Genomic DNA, 11222 nt, shown 5'->3' with positions numbered 1-11222 from the left:
CAACAAAATCAACAACAAAAATCATATGATAGACTTTATATGCTTGATATCTCCAAATTATTTTATTAAAATTTTGGACACTTTCAAACTGATGAGCCTACATACAGCCTTTAATAATCCCTTAAATATGCAAACTATTTCCATCCATCCACCCATTTCCTAAACCAAATAAAAATCATCTCAAATTAACTAGAATAAATGATTATGATTCAAGGGGTTTAACCTTCTTTACCTTCCATCTTTTCCCATTTTTATATGGGGTTGATATGCCTGATCAATCTTTGCCACACAGCTCTGTCCTGTGCCTCCTCCTCTGTCAGCCTTTTCTCTTTCAAATCTTCATTCATAGTCCTGTGCCTCCTCCTCTGTCAGCCTTTTCTCTCTCAAATCTTCATTCACAAAATCCAACCACCTCCTCTTTGACCTTCCCCTCTTCTTCTTTCTTTGTACCTCCATTTTCATTACCTTCCTCTCCACAATCTTCAACCCTTCTCATCACGCTCCCATACCAATGTAGTCTTCTTTCCTGCACTGTCACTGTCCCTGTCCTTCTGGTTTTCTCACTTCTAATCCTATCCAACTTCATTCCTCCACAAAACATTTTCATCTCTGCTACATCTAACTTATCCTCCTGCAATTTCTTCACTGCCCAATGTCTCAGCTCCATATAACAAATCTGGTCTACCATCATTTTATATAAACCCTATCTTACCCTTAATCTTCATGATGAATCTTTTATCATACAGCACTCCCAATACTTTCCTTTAATTCCTCCAACCCATCTGCATTCTGTGGGTTACATCCACGTCCCAGTCTCCATCCTTGGCCACCATCGATCCTAGATATTTAAACTCCTCTCCTTCGCAGTAATCATCATGAAGGTATATGAAATAAATAAATATCTTTACTTTTATTTTCCTATCAGTGCATCCTTTACAAGGAGCCTTTGGGGAAAAAAAAAAGTACATTTAAGTGGCCCAACAAATGAAAATCAGTTCAGTGTTGTATATGAAAAACCTATTAACTCTCACTCTATGTTCCTTAACAATTAACTCTGAAGAAAAAAAGGCATCAACCAAAATACAGTAATCTCTCAATTATCTGGCCCGACGCAATATGAAGCACTTTCTGCTTGGCTCTATTAAAACAATATCCGGTGAAAGTAGGCAATATCCAGCTCAAAAACTGGAAGCAATCGGCATTACTATGCATTTCTCGGCGGCAAAGTGTATCATCTGGCTCGGACACAGGAACCTATCACCACACAGGCAGACCCCACAACACGTCACGCAATCACAATGCACTTTGGGAGCAGCCCACCCGATGCACCAAGCCTACCGACATTGTCTCAGTCTCTCCCATGGATGTCATATAGTGAGGACATATCCGTGTGTTGTGCATTTGTGGCGCACGTGGTGGCTACCTCCCCAGTGCTATGGCTTAGCCTGTAGCTCCCCGTGCTGGAGTAATATTTGTAGGAGCCATTCGCCACTAGACTATATAGGATTATTTGCACTGTACTGCACAGTGTACTAATCTACCCTCCACTGATGCCAACACTAGGTGAGTACAGTATGATTATGATTATATTAAAAAGTTACTGTACTATATATATACTGTACTGTACCATTATCAGTAATGTGTTGTATTCTATGCTTAATTATAATCTTTTACTCATGGGTAATATTTTAAGCAAGTTTTTAGGACAGCGGGTCAAGACAGATAGCTGAGAGTTGTGACATATTATCCGGCTCAACAGTGAATGGATAGCCAATTAAGGGGTACCTACAAAACATCCAGCATTTTGCAATATCCAGTGTGGAGGTTGGCTGAATTATGCCAGATAACTGAGAGATTACTGTACTTAATAGTACTTACATGTATTTGTAAATATAAAGTAACCATTTACCACTGGAACAGTATTCCCTATGTTACAGCATTAACATGTCAATACAATAAACCCTGCTGCATACTTAGCTTATTACTTGCACACTGTTATCTACAGAAACTCAACAATATGAGTAAAAATGAACCATCCTTTCTGCAGTGACCTGTAATGGTAATGCCAAGTTTTGGAATACTTACTCCTGCTATATCACATTTTAAAGTAATGGTATGTTGGTGTAAAAGCTTTTCCTTATCTCGACTGCCTACACTTCACTCTGTCTCATTCCTACAAAAATGCACAAGCTATACCCAGTATTTAACCCCTGACTGCTGATGGCATCAATTGTGCAATTGGCTCAGACTGCCATTGGCATTAGCTGATATGGCACTACCAAAAGGTGCATGTTAAATCTTGCAGAAATTAAAGTGAAATATGTTCACCATTACATATCAGTACAGCTGTTCACTTGGATTTTATCTTTTATTCTACAAACCAGTGCCAAGAAAGATGCTTTCACGCAGGTGGAACAACACCAAGCATTGGAACTGCATGGTTATATAAAAGACCCCGAGCTCCCTCCCTATCCCCTGTGAGAAGGAAGGTGAAATGCACAATAAGGGAACTTCAACCTAAGTCCACCAGAGTCATTCTCATATGAGCCTGAGGCCACAAAAACATTCTATATACAGCTCTGCATGTCTAAGCAAGTATGAACAGCCAAAAAAGTTTTCAACTATCCATCCATCATCCAATCCTACATTGCCCCATTTTCTGTATAAATATAGTCCACCCATGATAACTCAGTGTGGGATTCAAGAGACTTCATCAGAGGCTTGGCAGTGATGGGGTTAATGACAAGTCCATTTCAAACCACCTTAACAATGACCTCAAATATCCTAAAAACAAGTTTATTTTTTTTCCTTTCATGAAGTGCTTCAATATGAAACTTCCATTTGTTTTCCTTCATTTCAATTCTGGGACAGAGGCTAAATAAGGCTAAATAATTAAGCTATAACATCTTTCCATCACTGGTAAAATCAGGGTCGATAGTTTGCCAACCGTTCCACCATGACCACATCACACATAGGGCATCTGCATCACTTTCCTCCCACATGCATCATAACAAAGAGAATCGTCTCTCTCACATGTAAAATATTAGACACTGAAGGAAAGTGGTATGGTGTGAAAATTTCTAGATCTTATTTCTAGCTGACAGAATGTGCTCTAAAATATCAAAACTTTCTCCATGCAACTGGTATACATATATGTTATAAATTGGAGAAAAAAGACAATTACAGTAATCCCTCTAATATCCGAACGCCCAATATCCGAACATCCCCACTAACCGGACATAATCCTCCTGGGATCCAATATTCCCAAAATGGGCCAAAAACCGCAAAAAATTCGAAAAAAATCTGACTTTTTTCCCTCCCATAATTTGAAATTCCCGCCTGGCGCCGAACAGCTGTTACACCATGGTCCCTTCACCCCTTCCTTCCTCCCCCTTCCCCCTCCCCTGTCAGGTTGCCATTTGGTATTTTTCATTACCAAGTGTGGGCCAATTTGGTAATGAAAAATTCGTTTGGTAATGAATTAGAATAATGCATTACCAAATGGATTTTTCACATGTATGAGGATACACAGGATGGAGATGGTGGATTGTTTGCTCTCTCTGATTAATCTGCTACCCTACATAGTGTGAAAATAATCAACATGGTGTTAATTATAAGGAGAGTGATTACATGTATTTCCACATGTATATATAATTAGTGAAGAATATATGCTAGCTTTACGAATTTGGTAATGAAAAGTTATATTTGACAATGAAAGTTGAGGAGATTGGTAATGTGGCTGTTGCGATCTGGCAACTCTGTTACCCCACCAACATCAACAGTCACAGCTTAACTCCGATGGAGAGAAGATACTCATAACAGTGCAAGCCACAGGTGCTTGTTTTTTGTGAATAAACAGTGAATAAACTGCAATACCTTGCCACTAGAACACACAGGAATTTACAGTGTTGTGCAGTGTTAAGAAATTAGAATTTAGAGTGCAGAGGATTAACTGTGGACTGCAAACTGGCGGTTCAAACCAGTCCAGGAGCAAGGGACTTGTAAGTACCCAGGATGTTTATTATTGTATGAACCTACTTCTAAACCCTCATTTTATGGTTCTTTTGCATTTATTTCAGTCTTTTATGTCCCTTATTGGTGTGATTTGGGTCTTAAATAGGTGCAATGCATGTCCAGAGGGAGTTGTATAGGTGTTTTTCAGAGTTAGGGTCCATAAGTACAAGTCCATAAGCTGGGGCCCAATATCCGGACAGGACCACTATCCGGACCTGCCTATGGCTCTATTACGTCGGATATTGGAGGGATTACTGTAGTTTTACAGGTATCAATCTTTCTGTAAATTACTAGAAATATATTATAAGAAAAAATAAACCGTACTGAAAATGGCAACTTATTGTAAAACAACACTTTCTGTGTTACGTGAAGGTTTGTTCCCAACTGTACAAAATTCCAATGTGTATGACCTTAATCAACTGAGTCTTGGGACGTCATATAAACTTTATTCCTGTCAACAACTAGATGCAGTAGAACATAATGCCAAAGAGAAGTGACAACCAATTAAAAAGAAACTTTATTTTTCTTGCGCAGAGGGCCATCAGCATCCATGCAATGTTGTCTTGGGACAATAAGTTCAGGTAATAATTTGTCTCATCTACTTATCACACACTTTTGTTGGCTAGTACTCCTAAGAGAACCCTGGTATGTTCCTCTGCCAATAGATGAAGATGTTCACAAAATATTCCAGCTATTGACCTTGTCATTTTCCTCTGCTGAATAACATTCCTAAGCATGAAGGGACTTGGTTAGTTTTTTCTGGCCACAGATGATGCTCTCTGATAAGACGTATTTGGGAGGAAAGTGACAGACATACTCAAGTGTGAAGTAGCCACTGCTAATTAGTTCTCCCTCTATTATGGTTATCTCTTTCCTGGCTTCCTGGGCCCTTCCTCACCCCATCCTTGGGTAAGAAAAAGGTTGGAATGATGATGATGGAACAGTAGGCAAACTTTTGTCCACAACTGTGTCAAAGTCACTTCTTATGACCCTCTTAGATGCTAGAAAGAAGGGTCTTTATCTTCTCCAATGCTTCTTCTTTCTTCTTATGCAAAGGGACATCAGCATCCATGTACTGCTGTTTGCTCATCTTCCCAGCCACAAGTTTCTCAACATTGGTCAGTTGCTGCACTACACTCTCACGCACTACCCTGCAAATGCCACACAGTTAAAATTAATTCTTACAGCATAAGTAAGGATGCAATAGCTGAAAGGGATATACTGTACAGATCCCTGTTCTATCTCAGTAATGTGATCCAAAATATCACAGCTTTTTACAACTGGTACTGTAAATGGAGGAAACTGGGAACTTTATTAAGCAAGAGAAAACTGATAATTCATCCTGACAGGTGGCAATGGAATTTTATTGTAACTTTTCTGCTAATTATAATGGATTTCACACACACACACAAAAGGAGGGGGGGCAAAATGTTGCAAGGACTTTTAGTATAGTCAGGAAGTAAGCCACAGCACCAGCCGATCAGGATAGTTCTCCCGAGGAGGATGAGAATGTTAGTGACAGGGAAAGCTGGACTCCTGTTTCATTAGCCACTGGGATATCCTGACCATCCCTTGTTGCTAGCCTTTACAGTATGACATAACAGAGAGTTGGCCAGCATTTCTCTGACTTCTCCCAAACACTTTTCTTTAACTCTCATGAACTACTCTAATTCTCATGTACTACTTTACTTGCTTTACATAATACACTATGTTCCCCGCTACGCCACAGGGACTGACTCCAGTAGGGACCTGCGGCCAGAAAACTTTGCCTCTGCTAATTAGTAATGGACCTGACGGGAGGCATGGCATGGGCTCTGCCAATGTTAATTTTGGGACTGGGATGGACTGGGACTAGGATCTGTGCCACAGGATACAGGGCACTGCAGTTCCCAGGCTTCCGCTTCTGCCCAATAAAGAGAGCCCTGAATCTAGAAGTAGCACTCCAGGAGGCTGCCCTATCAAAGGGTGTATAATGGCAGGGTGGTGACAGTACCAGGGCACGCTTGGAGGATGTCCCAGCTGCTGTCCTGGCAAAGTGCCCAGAAGCCATTGCCACAGTCACTGGCCACGACTGGTGGGCTATGGATCCCAGGTCCTATGCCTGGACTTGAGACTGTGCGCATAGGTGGGGACTGTGGTCTGTCTCAGCTTTTATTGTACCAATTCATGACAAAATGAGAAAAAGCAATATATGCAACCCTGAGGAAAGTAAATCCCCCATGGATTTCAAAGTGGCATCATGGAATGTGGGTAGCCTGAAGAGTAGAGAGGGAGAAGTGGCAGACAGACTAAGCAGGAGGTAGGTGGATGTTGGCTGTGTGCAGGAGGTCAGATATAAGGGAGGATCAGCTAAAATGACTGCTGGGAGGGACTGTAGGTATGAGCTATTCTGACAGGGAAATGTACATGGATATGGTGGTGTGGGTGTGTTGATGGAGGCAAAATGGGTGGAATGTGTCATGAATGTAATGAGTTGAATGAAAGGATAATACCTTTGAAAATATAGTTTGGTAAACTGATGATTTCATTTATGTCATTGTATGTTCCACAGGCTGACCTGGATGACATAGAAAAAGATAGATTCTGGGATAAGGATATGTGTAGTATGGGGATGATGAGATTGTAGTTTTGGGAGGGGACATAATGGTCATATGGGTGAAGTGGCTCAGTGATAAGACGGGGTTATGAAGGGGTGCATGGGGGATCAACATATAGTAAGAAGAATGCAGAAGGGGAAAAGATACTTGAATTTGGGGAGACAATGAACATGACTGTGTGCAACACGCATTTTGAGAAAAGAGAGAGTAGGTTGGTTACATATGAGTCTGGGGGAAACAGTAGCCAGACAGACTACATTTCCTGGTCTGAAAGGCTGACAGGTGGTTAGTAAGGGATGTTAACTCCTTGGCTGCGACGTTCCCTAAAAGGTCTGATTGACAGGCTGTGCCATTCCGTTTAAAATCCACAAATCGATTTCAAGTTGCACCCTGTATTTTGGGCCATGCCAGCCAACGGCCATGCCACGTTGAGTACACCGCTTCCCGTCCGATCAGCGAAGTTAAGCAACGTTGGGTCTGGTTAGTACTTGGATGGGTGACCGCCTGGGAACACCAGATGCTGTTGGCATCCCTACGTGTCAAGTGGGGTTGGTGGAGGATTAGTGCCCCTCCCTGTAAAACAATTAACTCTAAGCCCTTGACCACCCCGTTTGGGATATATGGCGTCTGGCAATGGATGGATGGATGGACTTTGTGTATTGATCTGCCCACACTTAGGGTTGCCAGGTCACCCTTTTAGCATCCTCAACACAGCATCATGCATTACATAACCACATGAGCCTAGTTTGCTTCAGGAAGTCATGGTATCCACAGGTGGTTTGCCGTGTTCACTCCAGCCCTCAACTTCGTTTGGTGTTACAAAAAAAAAAAAAAAAAAAAAAAAAAAAAAAGGTGCTAGAGGTCGCATTCCACAGAAAAGGAAGTATGCACCTACTAGTGACAGTGATTCTAGTGATTCTAATGTGGAATATAATGTAAAACCTCTGATAAAACAGGCCAGCACACCACACTCCAAGCGGCACAACCCACCTACGTTACACCATCGTGACTTTCACACACTTGTTAACTTCTAGCCCCTCTGGAAAAGTGATTGAACAAATGTAAATATGTGATAGAGAGTATGTGTAAGTGTAAGTGACTAAAATATAAGGAAAATGAAAGTGTCTGGTGTAGGCTATGTAAATATCTTTCACTGAGTTTAACGCCATTTACTATTACTGAGTAGTTTTTCACAGTTTAGTATCACACCAATGTAAATAAGTGATAGACAGTAGGCGACTAAAATATAAGAAAAATGAAAGTGTCTGGTGTATGCTATGTAAATATCTTGCACTGAGTTTACTATTTACTATTACTAACTAGTTTACTATTACTGACTAGTTTTTCACAGTTCTGTACCACACTATTTTATTTTGGAATGTTTGTAAAATAATGATTTTGAAATGCTAAGTGAACCATTCAAGATAATGCAAAGAAAGTGATGCATATACTGTAGTGGTGCATGGTGGGGGAATGAAGTGTGGTGAGTGGCGATGTGGGTCGTAGTGCAGACAGCTACAGCCACACAAAAAAAACACTGAAAATGGCGTTGCTTCCATCTCTCTCTATGGCACTGCATTCACTGATGTGCTCATAGGTAAGAAGAAAGGTTTTGCTTTCTTGTGCTTGATTTATTGTTATTTATTTTGTTATTACTATGAAAATTACTGCATTAGAAATGGGTAACTTTTGTGTGGACTGCCGCAACAGGGGTATCGCTCTCGCCACCTTAATCGCAGTCGGGGTTAAAGTTATAGAGAGCAAGGTGTGTGTGTGTGTGTGTGTGTGTGTTTTTACCTATTTGTAGTATACAGGAATTGAGCAATGCTCATGTTGTCCTGTCTCTATATCCACATTTATCTAGTCTACTTTTACATACATTAATGTTTTTCTCCTGCACCACCTTTTTGTCTAATTCATTCCAACTATTTATGTATTTACCTAATACTTTGTACCTAATTGTGATATACAAGAATTGTGCTATGCTTGTGGGTTCCCGTCGCTGTTTCTCAGTAAGTCAAATTTAACTTTAAACTCGTTTAAGTTTTTAGACTGGACAATCTCTTTGTCCAGGCTATTCCATAAGTCTATACTTCTGTAAGGAAAGCTATATTTCTTGATACCCTTCAAGCAGCTTGGCTTTTTCAATTTCATTCCGTGTCCGCTTGTTGTTCTCTTATCCCATAAAAACAGATCTTCTTTATCAATTTTATCTACTCCCACCATGGTCCTGAACACTGCAATCATGTCTCCCCTCTTTCTACTTTCCTCTAAGGAAGGCAAATCCAGCTTTTCCAGCCTCTCTCTGTATGACAGATCAGCCAGACTAGGGACCATCTTGGTTGCTGTTCTTTGTATTCTTTCAATCTTGTTTATATCTTTCTTTTTGTGTGGGGAACACACTACCGCCGCATATTCTAACCTGGGGCGGATCATGGCCACTATCAATTTGTTCATCATCTCATCCATAAAACGAAATGCTACTCTTACGTTAGTCAAGAGTTTATACGTCTCTCTAACTATCTTGGTTAATGTGTTTTTCAGGTGACAAAGTATCTTGGACTTGGACCAGCACTCCCAAATCTTTCTCTTCTCTCATTTTTTTTTATTAATTCATTACCCAACAAATAATTCAGTGATGGCCACCCGGTACTTTTACTCATTTCCAATACAGTATTTTACTTTTCTTTACGTTAAATTTCATTTCCCACGAGAGGCTCCAATCATGTATCCTATCCAGATCCTCCTGCAGTACAGTATTTTACAATCCTCCTCAACCTCTACCTTCCTCAAGATCTTTACATCATCAGCAAACAGACTTGCATAACTGTTCACTCCATCTACCATATCATTTACGTAAATCAGGAACATTACTGGCGCCAACACCGAGCCTTGAAGGACTCCACTTGTTACTTCCCTCCATCCAGACATCCGATCCTTTATTACTGTCCTCATTTGTCTGTCTCTCAAAAAGTCTCTCATCCATTCCAGGAGTTTCCCCTTCAGTCCTTCTATATATTCTAGGTTCCACATTAGTCTCTTATGAGGTACCTTGTCAAAGGCCTTCTCTAAGTACACACAATCCACCCAACCATCTCTCTCCTGTACCATGTCAATCGCTCTTGAATAAAAGCTCAACAAGTTGGAAACACATGACCTTCCACTTCTGAATCCAAACTGACAATCAGCCAAAATATTCATCTCTTCTAGATATTTTATCCATCTGCCTTTCAGGATTCTCTCACACAATTTTGCGACCATGCCGGTTAGAGACACTGGTCTATAATTCAGGGGTTCTTCCCTGTTTCCTCCCTTATACTTTGGTACCACATTTGCCCTCTTCCACTCTTGTGGCACTTTCCCCTCTTCCAGAGAACCCTTGATTAAACTGTGTATTATATCCGCCAGTTGTTCTCTGCATTCCTTCAGTACCCAATTAGAAATTCCATCAGGTCCTGGGGCTTTCCTTACATCTTGAGTTTCCAGTAATTTATACACTTCCTGTACCTCCACTTTTATATCTTTTATCACTGGTACATTTCTAGTCACTCTCTCCCTTTCCAAAAACTATTTTTCATTAGTGAAAACTAATTGGAAACATTTGTACATTATTTCAGCTTGCATTGCTGCATCTTTATAGACCTCTCCTTTTACTTTCAGTTTGGTGACTCCTTCCTTTTGTTTCAGTTTGCCATTAACAAATCTATAAAACAGTTTGGGTTCATCCTTGCATCTGTCTATTGAACCTTTTTCAAAATTCATTTCTTCTTCTCTACGTATTCTTGTATATTCATTTCTAGTTCTTTTATATTCTTCCTTTGTTCTGTTGTTACCTCTCCTTCACCAGTTGTTCCACATCTTATCTCTCTCTTTTTTTTGCTATCATACACCTTCTATTATACCACTCCTTTTTCCTGTTTTCTTTCCCTCTTACTCTTTGTACAAATTTTTCCACTCCCAAATTACAGACATCTAGAAAGATATCCCACTTCCTCTGTATCTCTCTTGTTTCTCTTAACTTTCTCCAATCTGCATTTTCAAAAAAATTTCTCAATCCTGTAAAATTTGATTTCCCAAAGTTGTATCTTCCCTGTCTATGAAGCTCGTCTCTTGGCTTGACGTTCCCTATTATCATCTGGAAATCAATGACCACATGATCACTTTTTCCCACAGGACAGAAGTATTTCAATGATTCTATGACATCGGGTTCTTTGGTAAACAGTAAATCTAACCTTGCTGGTGTGTCCTCACCTCGGAACCGTGTCTCTTCTTTGACCCATTGCATCATCACATTATTCATTATTATTTTTAATAATACAGTGCCCCACGAATCCTCACTGCCTCCTGAGTCCCATTCCTCCCAGTTTACCTCTTTACAGTTAAAGTCACCCACCAAAATTATATTGTTACTTTTCTCAATTATTTTTTGTAAATAACTAGCCATATCTGACAACATCTCCTGGTATTCGTCATCATTCCATGCTCTCGTCTTAAGGGGAACATACACTACCGCCGTGTCTCTCGTGCCATTCTCTCCAGTTTCTAATTTCATATATATCACTTCAGCCCTGCCTTCTCCCATTTCCACGGTATCTACATTTATGTTGTTCT

The 11222-nt window shown here is 40.3% G+C and overlaps 1 protein-coding gene and 1 non-coding gene across 2 annotated transcripts in view; one reads left to right on the top strand and one right to left on the bottom strand.

Moving 5' to 3' along the window:
• Nucleotides 1-898: 898 nt before the first annotated feature.
• LOC145409375 (dolichyl-diphosphooligosaccharide--protein glycosyltransferase subunit 1) overlaps nt 899-11222 on the bottom strand; it is a 332958-nt gene continuing 322634 nt past the window's right edge. The window contains exons 10-11 of the mRNA XM_080279850.1: nt 4281-5165; nt 899-3192 (exon numbers count right to left, since the gene is read on the bottom strand). Coding sequence (XP_080135976.1) covers nt 5009-5165 — 157 coding nt within the window. The 3' untranslated portion in view covers nt 899-3192; nt 4281-5008. The remainder of the gene's footprint in view (nt 3193-4280; nt 5166-11222) is intronic.
• Nucleotides 7022-7140, top strand: LOC145409411 (5S ribosomal RNA). The gene has a single exon (XR_013899076.1). It is a non-coding gene; the product is annotated as a 5S ribosomal RNA (ribosomal RNA).

The sequence above is a fragment of the Coenobita brevimanus genome, chromosome 80 (assembly GCF_032717465.1).
Source record: "Coenobita brevimanus isolate Jiangsu-jjx chromosome 80, ASM3271746v2, whole genome shotgun sequence".
Classification (NCBI taxonomy): domain Eukaryota; kingdom Metazoa; phylum Arthropoda; class Malacostraca; order Decapoda; family Coenobitidae; genus Coenobita; species Coenobita brevimanus.
Note: the sequence above shows the minus strand (reverse complement) of the source record. Positions and strands in the feature narration are given on the sequence as shown.